Here is a 17,593-nt window from a genome sequence, read left to right on the forward strand (position 1 = left end):
ACACCCCCTTTCCCATCCTTCCTACTGTCAGATACTCTTTTCTATGATACAGGACTCTCCTGACCATCAATGATAAATATCTTCCCTAGACTGCTGCCTTCCAAACCACTCAAAACTAGGGTCAGTGGTGTCCTGTGTTTCTCTGTCCTTTGACAAAAACCAGAAAACTAAAAGTTAAAATTTTTCCCACCAGCACTGTTGACAGCACAAGCCAGTAATAGCCAGATTAACTACAAAACAGAATCTCTGTCATGAGAAATTAGAAATACTCCAGTTGCATACCCTGATGCTTGATGGTGAAAAAAATAAAAGACACACATACATTTGTCACCAGGATCACTATGGAAACCATTTCTCACACACCAGGGACTGGAAAATTTCAGGCTGTTACAACATCCCATCCACGGACGTGTCACATAAAGGAAAACAAGAATCTCATGAAAACAAATATCAATCATTAATATTTTGTCCATCCCTAATGCAGAGATGGAGAGCTGCCAAAGAGAAAGGAGAAGCATCTGTGGGGCTGCTGTATCTCAAAGTCCCACACAGAGAGTGCTCATGCATGCTGACATGAGAGACAAAGCATGTTGTGCTAGAGACAGGCCAGGGAGAGGATTTTGCCCCAAAGAAGGAAAGAGTTGGCTGGCTGAGACAAAGTCACACCAAAAGACCACCCTGCCCCACACTCACAGCCTTTAGTAATTTTAGAAAGATTTTTTTTAAAGGAATGTTTTGTCTTCTTTCACCATAATATTAAAAGCATAGCTTCTAGTATTTACATAAACCTTATCTCTAAACAACAAAAAAAGTTTAAAATAGCCAGCCTTCTCTCTTTAGCCTGATAGTACATTTCTTAGGGAATTAACACTAGACTAGAAGCTAAACTTTGTTCTCTGACAAGCAGGAATATTTCCATTATTTTAAAAAGAGTAAGTATTGGCAGAATTTGGTTGTATAGATTTACTAGGGGAAGAACCCTTTCTGCTTCAAGCTAATCTAAATACATGTTTATACTCCAGATACTAAAAAGCAGATTTTTTTTTGGGTCATTCAAGAGTCAGAATTTAATTTCAGCAAAAATATTAAATATTTTATTACTTGCTCTTCTACAGAAGAGCACAGCTTACATGGTGTTTAAAGCAGCTCTCTTTTTAACAGAAACCAAAATCATAAGAAGGAACTTTATTTCTTAAAAGATTAAGCTAGAAATTCTTTCTTTTTTATTGTGGTCTTCACTTTTCAGAGATACAATAGAACCATAAGCTTTTTCTGGAAGAACAAAAAAGGCACCTGTAAGTTGCAATAAAGCCTTTTGTTTCTTAACATGGGAAAATGTGAAACAAAATTATCTTTTGCCATCTATTTTTGAAGAAAATAAGCAGTAAAAAAATTAAAATGATAGGAGGCTGTGCCCAGTAATTAGATGTGTTTTAGATGAATTTAGTGTGCACTTTATAAAACCATAACAAAAAAGAATAGGTGTTAGTAGAACAGTGAGTATAGAAACAATTCTAATTTACCCCTGATTTTAGCATGGACTTACATGGCTAGGACATCAGAAACTTTCTCAGTGCTTCTCAATCAGCATAACAATTTTGTTCTTTGAAGCCAGGAAGACTTGACTTACTAACCAAACTGATCAATACTTTACATTCTGAATTTCTCACAGACGCAGTTAACACCAGGGAAATTGCTGACAATAGTAACAGGCTGGAATTTCTGTATTATGCCAAGGCATGACATTATCTGTATATGAACAGATTCTGTTTTCTGTGGATACTTTTAATTTTTAAAAGTCTTCAGATTTTCAACCACAGCTTCCAATCCTTAAAAAACACCCCTTTTAATATTTAAAAAATGCTGTCTCACCAAGTTATCTGGATCTGGGTTTCAGTTTAAGGGGATAAACCTCTAAATGTACAGCCTCCATGCAGTGGCCTGAGACACACAGATGTCAACACTGGCCAGAAAGCAATTCAGCAGAACAGTTATCTGATTCAGTAGCTGCCTACAGTCAGAATCTGGAATCAGGAGGCACGAATGTGTGCAGCTAGTGTCATGTGAGATTCCCTGGGTATCCAAGACAGCTGCCTGTGACTGACAGCTACAAGCACAGTCCAACACAGACTGCAGCCCGTGCACATAAAACAGCCAGTGGCTAAGGCTGGGTCAATTCACACAGCAACAAATGCCCAAATGCACACAATGTGATTGAGCCCAGCAAGTTTACCATGAGCTGAGCAGGTTTCTAGGTGCACTGAGTATTGGCTCAGTCTTCACTGACTGCAACGAGTGCTTGGACACCTCACAGGTCAGCACCTGCACAACACACAATTCTGGCTTTGGGTTTAAAGGTAAAGCTGAACACGACTCTGACTGTTTCATGCCCTTCTGTCTACCCCACCAGTGCTCTTGAAAGAACTATTAATGGACTCTATCAGCCAGTCAAAATGACTGAGTACACACATATCCTCCTGACACAAGAGCATCAGGAGGAAAAGGTGTTATTAAGAATAATGTTATGTTGCTGAGGACAATGGTGATGACCCAGAGGTGAGCATTTCCACTGGGAGGCATTACTGGAGTTGACATCCAAGAATTGTCTCTTAAAACAATCTGGGGAACACTTTTAGAGGGCTTTTTCTTTGGTTTGCACCTCACTTCTGTTACACCCATGACGAGATTTCTCTGCCTTTCTGCCCTTGAAACAGCACTGAACGCTGCCATTTCCATGGTGGTTCCTTGCCTACAGCTACCCCAGGGCATTTCATGCAGAGATATGAGCTCCAAAGACTGAGCAGCTGTTTACAAGCATTAGGCAAGAGACATTCTCTAAGCAACTGAAGTGTGGGAGGTGGGGGTCCAAACCCAGAAGGAAAGGACACGGGTGGCAGCACAAGTTAACATCAACTAGAGGGCAGCCCACAGGCTCAAGGATCAGCCTCAGGTCCTCAGCTGAGCTTGTTCAGAGCTACAGTGCCACACAGAATTACAATCTCTCTCTTCATCAACCCCCAGCAGCACAGAGGCTGAAGATACTTCCCTGTGCAGTCCACACACCAAGAGCTATTGTGAAATGTAAGTGCCATGGGCAGAAGTCATCTCCAGTGTCATATGGACTTCTCACACAGTTCTATTAAATGGAGCCTGGCACTGCAAGGATACTGTGCATTCATAATGAAAATCTTAACTTTAAAAAAAAAAAAGCCAGTCAATAAGGTGGTGAAGCTTTATTTTCAATTATGATTCTGAAATATAAAAGGCCGTCATAGATATCCTAGTTTGGGCAACTGACTTGTGCTAAGACAGTTCCACAGACCAAAGTTTACTTCCCAAAAGCATATGGAGCATACAAAAAGGCTGAGCTTCTCTACTGATTTCACTAAGTTTGACATTGGTACAGGCTTTGTAACTTTTTTTTTTTTCCAAATTTCCTTGCTCTTCCGTACTATTATAGCACTCACATAATTTACATTTAATCTTTTCTGTATGTAATGTTTCCTTTCTGCTGGTCTATTTCTCCCTTAGAACTGAAGTTAGGTCCCTAGATTTCCACGTCTTTAATTACAGCCCACAAGACAAAGTTCTACAGTTCTTAAATAAAGCAGAACGAATTCAAAGCAGCGTGTCTAATTAATCAAAATAGCTAGCAGTGCCATATTTAAAATAACTGAGGGCTGCCTGGATTACAGCAACATTATTATCATGTGATTAATAAGCAGTTGAAGTATTACATTTGCTACACATTTGCTAAGTTATTTTATCTTGCTTTAAAGTTTGGTGGCAAAGTTTCAAGCCATAGTTAGGAGATTTGCTCTATTCAGTATTATGTTGTTAACCCCACCATCTGGTCAGACAGCTGAGGGAACTCAACCATATGCAGGGGGCATATTTCTCTCTTGGGAAATATTTTTCTTACAGAATTATGCAATGGTTACCAGTTTCTATCTGATTACAGTAGGATCAAAAATACACTAAAACACTTTGCAGATAACCTGAGCTCAGTGGGCCCTGTGTTTAACTGTTACTTTTGTAAGAAAATAAGATGGCACTTACTTGAGGACCAGGCTGACCCTGAAAAAAAACAAGAAAAAGAAAAGATTATGGAAAGTTGTGGCATGAATGAACTCCTTAAATAGTAGAAAATAGTTATAGTGCTCTCTAATAAGGAGCTAACAAAATATAGAGTGACTGCACTGAAGTCAGATTTTGGACTCTTAATATTGAATTTGACTGTTTTAACTCAAACTGATGAACTTTCTTGCAACTAACCGATTCTAGAAATAAATCACAATAACATATCAAAACTGCATGTGAGAAACTTATTTTAGATGCTCTTAACAATTTGGAAATTATAGGAACACCTAAGTGACAGTTCTCAAGTAAGAAAGAAGCCAGAGGTGCTGAGCTGATTCAGAAGCAGGTATTATGTTTTAGGTTTTTTCACTTCATTTCTCTATTATGGCTCACCTCCATGCTTCTAGGAGATGCTAATTATTTACTATTACTGCTGATTGAATGAAAAAGTCTCAAAACTGGAGGAACACACTGCTGGACAAACAGCAGTCATTTTGCCATTGCTACAGGCACCACAGTTCTAAGCAAGTATAAACCAGTATTTAAACCAGCAATTGTGAAAGGTTTGAGATGAGCTTTTGTCAGTCAATCCAAGAAGACAGCTGATACATTTCCTCTCTTATTTATCAACATCCCCTCTAGATCACTCCTGGACAAGTGGAGAGGCAATCTTTGCACACTGAGGAACTGTATTCCTCTGCAAGCCCTTACAGAGTAGAATTGCTATCCCTAATTTGCCTAGACCAGAAAAGACAGTGAAAGTAATGAATTATTTTAGTGTCCTTAATAGGAATTACTTGCATGAAACAGAAATATTTTAGCAAACAGTACAGTAGCTGTGACTATGAACAACACGACCCAGACAATCAGCTCACACTGTAAGACAGAGAAAAAAAATTACATATTTCTCCTTGGAGAGAATTCTAAACAGCTAGGGCTAGCTTAGCTTCTGGTGTTTCATGAAAATCAAAATAATACTTCAGTTAAACTGAAATTATGTTTCCTTTTGTTGACAGAACCTGAGCATGAAGCCTTCTTTTAAACCATGTAAAACCATTTCAGCTGGAAGGTACTCCTACAGAGAGTAAAAACTTTTCTGCCTGAGTATCAGGAGACACTTTTTTTACTGTTAACCAAGCACAGGAACATGGGAGGTTGTGGAGCTCCCATTCTTGCAGACACTCAAAAACCATCTAGATGTAATCCTGCTCGAGACAGCTCTACTTGAGGAGGGAGGTTCCACCAGATGACCTCCCTTCCACCTTCAAGCATCCCATGATTCTTGGGGGGCGAAAACATTTCAACTGGGAACCATTATCAACAAGAAAAGCAAATGAAGAAATGTTTTTATAGCAACTATAAAACTTTTTGTGCCAATTAAAAACCACAATAAAATGATATTTAAATTCACAAAAAGGTTTTAAAATATTTTTTTAAATATATGGAATGACGTTACAAAGGAATCATGGTAAAATACAGAATTATTGTGGCTATCTAATCTTTACACTGAATGCAGCATAAAGTATTCCTTGTTGTGGATGCTGCAGTTTTCTATTCATGCCTTAGAAAAAAACTGCACCATAGAGGATACAAAAATCCCCAAACTTACTGGCTGAGGTTTGTCAGTTCAAATATTAAGTAAAACTTGCAGTTGGTGAGCTCTATGAAATTACACATCACACTGGGATAACGAATATGATTGAGACTTCTCAGCACTCAGATTTGACCTCAATCTTCCCTTCACAGGAGGTTTTAAGCTATTTTATGTTATACCTGATCTTAAATTCATCAGGAATTGCTTATTGATGCAGTAATGGGCAGCCAAGTACATGAAAAGTGTATAAATGATCTAAACTGAGGTCTGTGCCTGCAAACTTTATACATGAAATTCAGAATACATTTGCTCACAAGAATATCTAAAGTTGCAATAGATTTTGACCAAACCATTAAAGGCTCTCTCCAACATATATATATATATGTATATGTATATGTATATGTATATGTATATGTATATGTATATGTATATGTATATGTATATGTATATGTATATGTATATGTGTGTATATATATACACACACATATATATATGTGTGTGTGTATATATATGTGTGTGTTTGTATATATATATATAAAGCAAAAACTTAAATGAAGGTCTGAAATTACCAAAATGTTTCAACAAAGAGCTGATTTAAAGCAGTAGAAAGAAAATAAACAGAATATATGCATATCTATTTTAACAATGAGATTTGAAAATTGACTTTTTTCCCTCATCTAAGACATAAAGACTGCTAAGTGTCCTCATGGTAAATGTATATGTATGATACAAGAGACATACACACATGACACAAACATATCCTGAATTGAAGATGAGGTGAGGGTTGCAATCATGCTCCCACTAAAGTGTTTTCTACTCTCAATCTCAACAGCATCACTACTTTGCCTTCCTGACACTGAGCATTTGTAATTACCCTTTTTTCACATCTCCAATACAGAAAAATCTGGGAAAAAAAGTGTTTATAGGACAATGGTTTTTCATGTAAACAGAAAACTCTCTGAGATATGGGGAATATAATAGCTGCATTACTCTTAGTTTACATATGTGGCCAATATTATAATTATCCTGCATTTAGGTATAAATGCAGATACTGAATGCAACAGTACTCAAAGCAGGATGATTTTAACCCCTTGACTATTAGCTCCTTCAGCATGGAAGGAAGTTGCATTAGTGAATTATTTTCTGGTTTTTACAATGGTTCCAAATCCTTCAATATTTCTGAGTGACCTCATCTACTCCTTGCCCCACTATCCATTGCAGTTACAATAGAATTTTCACTTCTCACAAGTGACCCAGTAAGTGACACTGCAGAGGGTGCAGCAAGCATTAAATTATGAAGCTCATCAGCTCTTCTTACAAATGTATGGGTACAAAAGCATCACAACACTGACATTTTAAATTGTAAAGGTTATTTTCACACAACAGCAATTCAAAGTGTGGGACACAAAAAGGGGCTGTTAATTTTTCCTTCTCTCATTTTTGCTTGTTGTGAAAGGGTCAGGAATAAAGCTCCTTGAGTTACTTTGGTGTTCATTAAAAATCCCTCTAACATGAATTCAATCTGATACTATAACTCATTGGAGCAAGCTCAATCTCAGTTTATCTGCTTGTGTTTCACAGATGGCTCCAGGACTGCTGAAATCAGTCTGGTTCATTGCTGCACAAATCACTCCCAATTCATGTTACTCATGGATTAAGTCCTTCTCTAAATTTTAGATAACCAGCAGGGACAAAATACTGTTCAGGACTGAAAAGTCAGCTTTGCTCTGATCTTTGTCTAATGCATATCTCTTTATTCAAACCTGTTACATATTCTAAAATTGATTAATAGATTCTAGCTGCCAACTAATTGCTGTCTCAGCATGCATTTAGGGATCAGTCCCAACACCACTGACTGATGCATTTTGGTGGCTACTGATTTGAGCTCTGAATTATTGCTAATGTACTTGGTTATCCCAACTGAATGCTGCTTTTTATTTTTATTTTTTAATCTAGATTACTACACTGGGTGTAGCTGCATAATATGTCATGGTTTCAGTCAAATCTCCAGAACAATCTTCCCTTCTATATTCCTATTTACTAGCTTAATACACTATTTTGAGACAAACAAAGGGATTTGGCAATCTATTCTAATTGCCATGATGGAAGGTCTTCTACTGTTGTCAATTAATCCCTTCCCAGCAATTGAACCTAATATTAGCTGCTGATATACAAATATTAAAATATAAGATATTAAAACAAAAATAAAATATGCATAGTGCAACTCAAGTCAATAGGTAAGTTATCAATCCCCTAAAAGAGATTAAAGAAAAAGCTTATTGACTGCACATTGCAAACTTTACAGACAATTTACTTAACAGTAGAAGGAAACCTCAAGGAGCACAGGAAAGAAAAAGGAGAAAATGAAAGCTGACACTGAAAGTTAACAAGTTGAGCCTGCAAAGGAAATGGGGCTTGTAGTAAGTAAAAGGATAGAAAAGAAAATAGGTATCCAGGGTATCAGTGAAAAGGGCTGCCCTGGGAAGGGAGAAAAGGGAGGGATTGAAAGGAATAGCATAAGAAAGTGCCAAAAGTAGATTTTCACAACTTTGCCATGGTGTTAATCTTTAAAGAGCTGGGAATATAAACTTCCAGGCTCATACATTTAAGCATAAAGCTACACAAATATACACACAAGTAGAAATGCATTAACAAATGCATTGTATAAAATTAAATGTTATTTCTAACTTTGTTCAAGCAGCATATACCTAATGAGTATCTGGAATATCATACAAATGCATTTATTATGGGACACGAGGCTATTCAGATTTAATTAGCCAACACAATCCAGGCACAGAAATTAAAACACAGAAATTAAGCATTTGTGAAAGAGGGAAGAGTCACAGAAATGTAGTCAGAACTGATATCCTGTTGTTTGAAAGGCACCACCAAACTACCCTTGGACAGAGCACCCAAGGAGGAACATCTGTCTTCAATCTAACTCAGAGAGAAAATTAGCTAATGCTAATGAACAGGAGGAGCTGAGCTGACCTCCATTTCCTTGCACAGGCACAAAAGACTGAAGTGGCTTTTCAGCAACCTGTTAAAAATCCATGCTACTGGAGTTGAACTGAGTTATGCTGAATGAAGCCAGTATTTGACCAATATACATTTCAGCATATAATTTTTAAAAGCCAAGAGGGGAATATGTGAAAGACCTAAATTACACTGGTTTTGAACAAATCACCTACCAGCTTTCCATCCATACCAATCGGACCCTGGGGTAATCAAAAGCCAAAACAAAATGGAACAGTTAAATCAGAGGAACACTGAAGGTGAGGGGAAAAACACAGACTCAGGGAATACTGTGGACTTTAGAAGGGGAATAAATCTGTGTCAACAGCTAAATACAATACATTTTGAGATTGAAGGCACAGAAAAGAGGAAAAGAAGCAGACCTAAGACAGAATTAATAAAAACAGCATGGTGGGAGGTAGCCAGGCAATAGCTGGTGTTTAACAAAAGACAGGTTCAACATGCAATGAAGGAATTGTTAGTCTGGCAAATCACAGTGGTCCAACATAACCAAACATATGAAATAATGCATCTTGCTTGTGAATTTTTCTTTAAATAAAACAGCTACTTACTTAGTGTATTTATTTATGTAGTTGCAACATAAAATCTCATAACTAATCTGTATTTAAATTAACATTATAGAAATGATTGTTAATAAGAAACTTTAGCCCACGCTGTTCACAGGGGTACTAAAGATTTCCACCTACACCTTGTCTGAGAAGTCCCGTCCCTTTTCCTGCTTCCTTTTTTTTCCCTTGGGAAACATGGAATTTTCCTTACTAGTATTTTGCAAGTTACTTATTTTCTGAAGAGTCCAGAAGTTGGTTGCAGTTATACGAACGCAAATTATACAAAATTTAAATTTTAAAGTGGATGTATATTGCTGTAACTAATTTGTCTTGTATCAACTGGCTGTTGAGAGAAGAGGTCTAAAGAAAGAGAGCTTAATTTTAAATGTGATTTTATTCACTGTATCATCTGACAATGATTCAGGTTAACTTTCACTGGCAATGGAATAAGAGCAGACAGAGTAGGGTTTTTTCTGCCATTAAATTAAAGTTTTAGGGTGAAATCGTGAGCTCTCAGGTATTTGCCCTATGTAAGACTACTTTGTGTCTGCTGAAGAGAAGTTTTCTCTTAAGTGCATCCAGACTTTGCCCCTGGAGCTTCAGAGGCACCCCTCTCGAGTCTGCCCCTCCTAAGCACACAGCCCCTCAGGGCTGACTGCTCACACTGCCAGACTTGGATCACTGCTGCTGGGAAGAGAGCACATAACATATTTGCTGCTTTTATGTTGATCTATTTTACCCTTGCTGCATTTAGCCCTCTTCCTAAGCACCACTTTGGCTTGTCAGCTAACAATCAGTGTGTAAGTTTAGTCAAAATCAGGTCTGCAGGGGTTCTGGTGACTACTTCAGCCAGGAGTGTATATTCACACCTTCCACACTATGACTAATATGTACTACACACAGGTGGACATAAATTGAGAGAGTTCAACAAACTATCCAGAAAACAATAAGCACTATAAAAAACTGCTGCCATATCATCTAGTGATATCACCATGCTTCCCTAAGTGTCTGTCTTCTCCCACCCTCCATCCTGGACTATGCCAAAAATTCCAGACATACTTAACATGAACAGGGACATCAGCTGGATGCACACATTGTCAAACCCATTATTTTGGGTACAGTATTGGCTTTGTAAGAAGCCTGTGCACTAACCTACTTGTCAGATCCAATAACAAGTTGCTGTGTCTGGGGAGCCCTGTGGGAATGAAATGCCTTACCTCACTTTCCTGCCAGCCCTTGCTGTGGTTTCCTGTCACATCCTGAGTGGATGACATGCTGAGGGTGTAAAACGGGTCATCAGCATCCTGGCTGTCTGCAGGACCACTGCCTTATTTAGGTGCTGACATCCTAGGGAAGTTTGAGACTGCTGAGGTGACCTACACTACCTTTCAGATGTCATCTCTGAACAGTCCTTTCCTGATAGCAAGGAAGAAAGCAACACTGTCCAATGCATTCCAATGGCAGAGTTTTTAATATTATATTTCCTATCTGTCTCTTGATTCCACACATGCAGCACACGCATAGCACTTACTAATTTTCTCATAACTATTTAGCAAATTTCTAAATGCAGTTCTATATACCCCAGAAATTAAGGCATTTCCAAGTTTTTAGTTGTCCCAGATTTTTTCTAGCACTGCAGGATATCTACCTAGTAATATTTACACACACAGTCTGCTGCAGGTACAGATATGAAGGCTGAGCTGAACTCTGGCTGTGAATAACTTTACTTCTCAAAAACAAGCTAGAGATATTACCAGGTAAAACACTCAACAGAGAGGTCATGGTAAGTATATAAAGTTCCCCACAGGGCTCTGTGGGACAGCTGGTAAGTCTAACTGTTAGGTCCACTGCCAGCTTAGCCCAAAATATTTAATTATTCTTGTGATGAATGAAGACAGAAAATATTATGCAAGTATTTGTAGAAGGAAGATTATGGGGATAAACTGGCTTACAAGGACCATTCAACAGCTCTTGCACCATATCAGTGCTTGTATTGTGAATATAAGCAACTGGTTTTAGGGATTTTTTTTTCTTTGTCATAGGAGAAAAATACTATTTGTGCCCCTTTACAATGACAGGTGTTTTAAAACTACTACTGGATTTTTGCCTGCTCTTTATCCATGCTACCTGTATTTGAATCACAGGACTGTATGTAGTATCTCAAAGAGTCTCTGAAAGAAGATTCAGAAATTCCCTGCAGACTGTAGAGAAGCATCTGCTTTTCCACAGGAATGGAAAATAATAGGAACTTCTCCCATGACTCCATATGTATCAGGGCTATTTGGTCTGACATCTCAAAATGTCTTCTGGGATTTGTTTGTAGAATACAGGAAGAATGCAAAACTGTCTTGAGACACACTGCCTTCCAGAAGAAAAAAATACTGTGAAACAGAATACTATTCCTTCCTTATAAAAATACTGACTCTTTTAGCAGCCAAACATGGCAATTTCCTTCTCTCCTCAATTACTTCTTTCTAGTGTTAGAAAGAGTGAAAAATTTTCTATTAAAAATAGAAAATATTAGAATCTCTAGAACAAATACAGGCTGGAGGAGAAAGATTAGCTGAAATAGTACATGGTGTTGCTTCAGGATGCAGTGAGAAAAATCAGTGACAATATTTATTGAAATTCATTACAAGATTGCACTGGAATTCCAAGTAATTTTCTTGAGATAAGTACAGCTTAATTTTTTCATTAATTGTTAGATAAATAATTCAAGCTATAGTCTGACTTAAATCTGAATGTCTTCAGAGCCATGCTATGTAGATCAAACTATCTTCTGCTCTGTTCTATAACTGCCACTACAGCAAGTAATTTTAGTAAGTAATTTTTGACAAGAAGTACCAATACAAATGACCAATACAAACAGACCAAATACATGGCCTTCCCTAACACAGTCCCTTAGTGCAGTTTAGAAAACTAGACAAGACAATGAATCATGAGGAACAACTGCATGAGTAGGTTTAGACAGCACATGTGCACTAAAAATTTTTCACTTACTGTAGATAGATGGTAACTACTTAACTACCTGTCTAATAACTCTATTATGGACAGAGACAACACATGAGAGGAAGGAGAGTATGAGTGGCACTTCAGTCTGGCTTGGCATAAAGTAGCATCCACTCCTCAAGAATATTGAAAATAGGATGTGTCTCAAAGAAAAATATTTAAAATAAGATTTTCAATGAGTTGTTTTCCACTTAAGCAATATCTTTTTACTTTTTTGTTACTCTGAAGGCAAATATTTTAAGGATTTTAGGGGTTTTTGTTAGACAGTGACTTTGTAAGCAAGGGCATAAGAAAACTTAGGAGAGTTTCTCAAATGGATGGCAAATGTTATTACTTAAGGCAGCTTTAATGCAATAATAATTTCTTCACAAATTTCTCTTTGAAAAGAAAAAGTAAGAAAATATATCATATGTTGAAATTTACTGTGATAAAAGAATCCAAGCAAAGAAAAAGAAGAAGGTATGGATTGTCTTCTTACTCTTAACTTCTCCACTCATACTTCAGTGATCTTTTTCAATTAAGCAATATCCATCAGAACACTGAGTTGTGAACCAGGACAAATAATAAAGAGAAAATATAAGGGGGGTTTTCTGTTTGATTTTTTCGTTTTGGTTTGTTTTTTTTTCAGAAATCAGAAACTATTAACCTGACAAAATTTGTGACAAAATTTTTCCACATTTATAAAGAATCTACTAGAAATCTGATTGTTAGATTGTTACTTGCAGGTGCCTGAGGATCTCTCATGTTAATACACACACAACTGGAGATTCAGGAGAAAGCACAAATCAGCTTCACAGCACCCTCAGTTACTATGTCAGACTTAAAAATACTTAAGTGAAGGGGAAAAAGAAAAAAAAAAGAAAAGAAAATCTGTCTCAAGCTGCAGGTTTGCACACTTCCCCACTAAGTTCTGGTGAGGTGAAAGATGACACGCTGCCTTTCCAAAACACTATTTCAGTTTTAGATTGATAAAAGTAAAAAAATCCACCACTGTCAGGTTTTGTCATCATGATACTATTAAAATGAGGAATTTCTGTCTTTCTTTCTTTCTTTCTTTCTTTAAATGATGTATTTCTTTCTTTTTCTCCTCTTTGTTTAATTACAGGTTTATCAAGGCTGACTATTAGATTTAATATACTATTTCTAGGAAGGTTATATAATTCCTAGCAAGTCTGATGAAATTTCTTTTTAGTGAAGTTTTGCTTTAGAGCTTATGTGAACAATGAGCACAGTTAAGATCATCAATAAGCTAAATCTCTTCTACTGATGAAACATCATTGCTTCTTTTTCAATGAGTGAAAATGATTACTGTTAAGATCAGTGTGACAACACTTCTTCCAGATATTAAACCTAATTAAAACTAATTCAACCTGCAACAAGTCTCTCTGACCAGCAATCAGGATATTACTGAAAAAAAAGAAAAACCCAACCAAGCAAAAACCAAATAATCCAGATTGTTTGGGCAGGAGAAAAATATATTGTAAAAAGAACAGTCTAGTACAAGAAAGATGAGCTGAGCCTCTCTAAAACCCCTTTATTGCAAAAAGCAAATTACTGACAATGACAAATTGAAGCACTACAAGGCTCTCTCCAAAAAGTCAATTTCAGAGTTTCCTGAATTCTTCCCTCAAGCAGTTTATATCAGTTACTAGCTGAGACATAAACTTCAGCTAGATGGATCATCACCTGGAGATTGCACAGTATAACTGTGTTCTGAGGCAGAGATGTAGAAGTTTAAATGAAGTAGATTTCTTTAAAAACAAAATTGACAGTGCTGCTAGGCTGCTTGATTTTCTTGACCAGACACTTCTCTACCCCATCTTAACTACTAGAGATATGATCACATTCAGCCTCCAGAAACATCTTGTTTTTCCTAGACTCATTCAAAACACTGGTGCAAAATTAATCTTTCAAGTTCTGAACTAGAATCCCTCCAGAAAACACCTGACTGATTTCATTCTCACAGAAAGGCTTTCTTAATACCTTGATAGAATTATCCTGTAATCCCAGCCATCTCTCACTTGCTTGCAAGCCATGTATCAACTATCTCAAAAAAAATTCCTACAAGATCACCTTTATCAATTTCTCAATTCCACATACTGTGGAAGGACTGAAGAGCCCAGGAAGCCAGGTCCTGATAAAACCTGGAGAGTGATGAATTGCAGCACCATGATTAAGGCTCCATCAGCCAGAAAAGTTACACCATGCCCAAACTAGGTTCTAAATATTGAGACTTCAGTTCCTGAACAAAAAGGCAATCAGAAGTTATTCAAATGTATCTTTTGATCCACCTGTCAAGTGCAGTGCCTTTAGTGCAGAGATGTGCAGCATGCACATGTAAAGCAATGTTATTAGTTATCTGCTGAGCAAAAGTGGCAGCCATCTAGTATGTATTTTGCTGATCTTGTGACACAGAAGAAAATGTTTGTGTTTTTCCATACTTTTTAGTCACATTGAATTTAGAAAGAAACAAATGGAAATGTGACCTGAAGCTATGAACTTTATGAAGTGGCTCTACTGTCTGATTTAACATAAATTAGATGATGAAAATTATCAATAATAGAATAAGATGGAAGATGAGGAACAGTTTTAAATATTCCAAAGTAAACCAGAAGTTCCAGGTAGTGCTTCCAAAACTTTTTCTTGGAGCAACATCACTCTACATTGCAAGACTCTTAGCTGAGAGCCCTTGTTGCAGTCTGAATACTCTTAATAGCTCCTTTGCAATTATAAGATGGACTGGTTATGTCTAGAAAGCAATTTAAGAAGAAAAAACTTGTTCAGAGTTTGGCTATTCAGGGAGCGGCTAAACTACAGAAAAACTCTGCATATGGTAACAATAAGGGAGTACAAAGAGCTCTGTGCAAGAAAAATTATAGTCACAGCTTTACAAAAGCCTGTTTCACAGCCAAAAATTAATTGCCAAGATACTTTATATTTTTATAGTTTGTGCAGGAGATCTGAAAGGCAGTTTCTTGTGGTGCAGAGGCATTTTTTGAGTATCTCAGCACTATGGTTGCTCTGGCTGCTGAAATTCATATGTGAAAGAACCACGAGAAAGAGCTGGACAAGTTGGAAGGAACTTTCTCTTCTCAAAGACTGTGGATGGGCAGGCTTTTATGTTTATCATGGCCAACATTGTATATGTTGCAAATATATGCAAAAACAAGTGCCCTGTATGACTGTGAATCCCAAACTCTGTTGTCTTCATACATCAGACTAGCAAGAAGATTATTTCCAGACAGTTTTCCTCCTTGCAGCCTACGCCTCTTACCAGCATCTACTACATTTGTACAGTCATATCTGTATGACAAATTACTGTAGAGGGGAACTACTGTTGACCCCAGAAAGAGTAGGAGCAACAGAGTTCAAGTTATGGTAAAGAATGGAGCCAAAATGCTTCACCCATCTATAATCCATTGAAACAGTCCAGTGAAGTTTTGCAGAACTATGTGTTTCTGTAAAAACACTCAGTTATGCTACTGAATTCCAGCATACCTTAACAAGTACTTGAACATGGAAAACATTCACACAGACCAGAGAGAAAACTCTGACATTCTACCTAAAACTTCTCTTTTCACCCAAAGAAACTGAAACTCCCGAATCTGTAAATAGAAAGCACATGGCTAATTCATCAATGCCAACATCACTGGGTGAGTATATTTGATGTGGCTGGTGCCATGTTGATGAGAAAACAATAAACTGTGAAAAATGTCACTTCTCAAAAGTTGGCTGGCGAGCATTCAGTAGGAGATAGATTGTTGTAACAGCTGTGGCATGATGACTTTGATTAATTAGATTTTTGTTCTTCTGGAATAAGTCTGAAGAATGTGTCTTCTCACACCACCATGGAAGCAAATCCAATTGCTCACTGAGACCCTGTTAAAGAACAATCTTTCTTATTACCTGTGTTTTGATGGTTTTACAGAACATGAAAAAAAATCAATTTCACTTCTTTCAGTCAACCTGTTTTTTGACTCCTATAAATATTTTCTTTTTAGGGGGAGCAAGGTCTATTAAGGGATAAATAAAAACATAGTGGGCACATAACACAGTATCATATGGACATAATTTTCAGACCTTGCCTCAATGGAAACATCAGCTTTTGAAGATTGACAAACTTGGGAGCAGGAACATAAAACAATTTTTGCTCCATTAAGATAAAAGAAACCTACCATCATGCTCCTTTTACCTGCATATAAAGGCAAATATTCTGAAAGAGTCTCCCAGGGAATTTGGAAAAAATACAGCTGCCATGGATACACTTCACATTTGAGTTGCAATGAAGAACATCAACCAGAGTGGATACATCTTCATAAAAGAGAACAATTACAACAAAGGGTTTAAAAGAGAACAAAAGTAAGAGCCAAGGTACTGAAGCATTTAAGAATAAACACCAAAGATAAAACCCCAATCTCTTTCAACTATGAGGCTGAAGAAAGCTTTGTTTGAAGAATTCCAGGTTAAGGAAAAAAGCCCTGTGCAGATAGTCTACATTAAAACTTAAACTGCAAAGCAGGTGCTTTCAGATATGGGCTGCCATATGTGGTCAAATACTGGAATGTAAAATTCTGTAAGTGCAGGTCTGTTCAGATACTTCTGGCACACACCTATGAGATTTAAAAGGAAAAAATATGCATGCAGCTAATGTAAAGACATCCAGTTGTTCTAAACACACTATAGCCTAAATCACTTGTTAATGGTTGGTGCTGCGTACAACTGTGTCACCTCCCAAATGACTTGGAATCAGTACATTCTCAAAAAGCCTAAAGCATCATGGAAAAACACATAGGAAGCACCCTTACAAAGGTTATTTCAATCACAGAAATAAAGCAGAATTCAGGGATGCAATACAACCTTTTTCACTCTTTCTTCCTGAAACAATTCCCTATATATTTTTAATAATGCATCACCAGCTCTATTTCCCCAGTTTAACAAGGAAGGAGGGGAGTAGCAATGAAAAGAATTTGTATTTCAAGAAAAGATTATGTCTGGTTCTTGAAAAAAGAAATTTCACACAAATCACCATCAGTTTCCATAAGGAACTTCTATTACTGTGACTTCGAAAACAAAATCATTAAGCCTGTGAAGTGCTCAGACAGGCATACAGCAGCTTTATTTCCAAGTCTGTGCTTTTATTAGATATATTAACTGGGGAGCTGCACAGTACTTCACCTACCATCTTAATACCCTGTGCCATCAATCTCATACCTCAGTCCTAATGGCATGTCACACAAAACACTGGACTATTTTGATTCTAAATTCCCTTTAAACTCCAGGTACAGCCTCATGGCACAAAGAGAAATCTTTCTTCCTTCCTTGACAA

The 17,593-nt window shown here is 37.1% G+C and overlaps 1 protein-coding gene across 1 annotated transcript in view; it reads right to left on the reverse strand.

Moving 5' to 3' along the window:
- COL25A1 (collagen type XXV alpha 1 chain) overlaps positions 1 to 17,593 on the reverse strand; it is a 295,524-nt gene that overhangs the window by 113,256 nt on the left and 164,675 nt on the right. Inside the window, exons 6-7 of the mRNA XM_056489411.1 lie at positions 8,866 to 8,892; positions 4,060 to 4,077 (exon numbers count right to left, since the gene is read on the reverse strand). Of these exons, the coding sequence (XP_056345386.1) occupies positions 4,060 to 4,077; positions 8,866 to 8,892 (45 nt within the window). The remainder of the gene's footprint in view (positions 1 to 4,059; positions 4,078 to 8,865; positions 8,893 to 17,593) is intronic.

The sequence above is a fragment of the Oenanthe melanoleuca genome, chromosome 4 (genome assembly GCF_029582105.1).
Source record: "Oenanthe melanoleuca isolate GR-GAL-2019-014 chromosome 4, OMel1.0, whole genome shotgun sequence".
NCBI lineage: Eukaryota > Metazoa > Chordata > Aves > Passeriformes > Muscicapidae > Oenanthe > Oenanthe melanoleuca.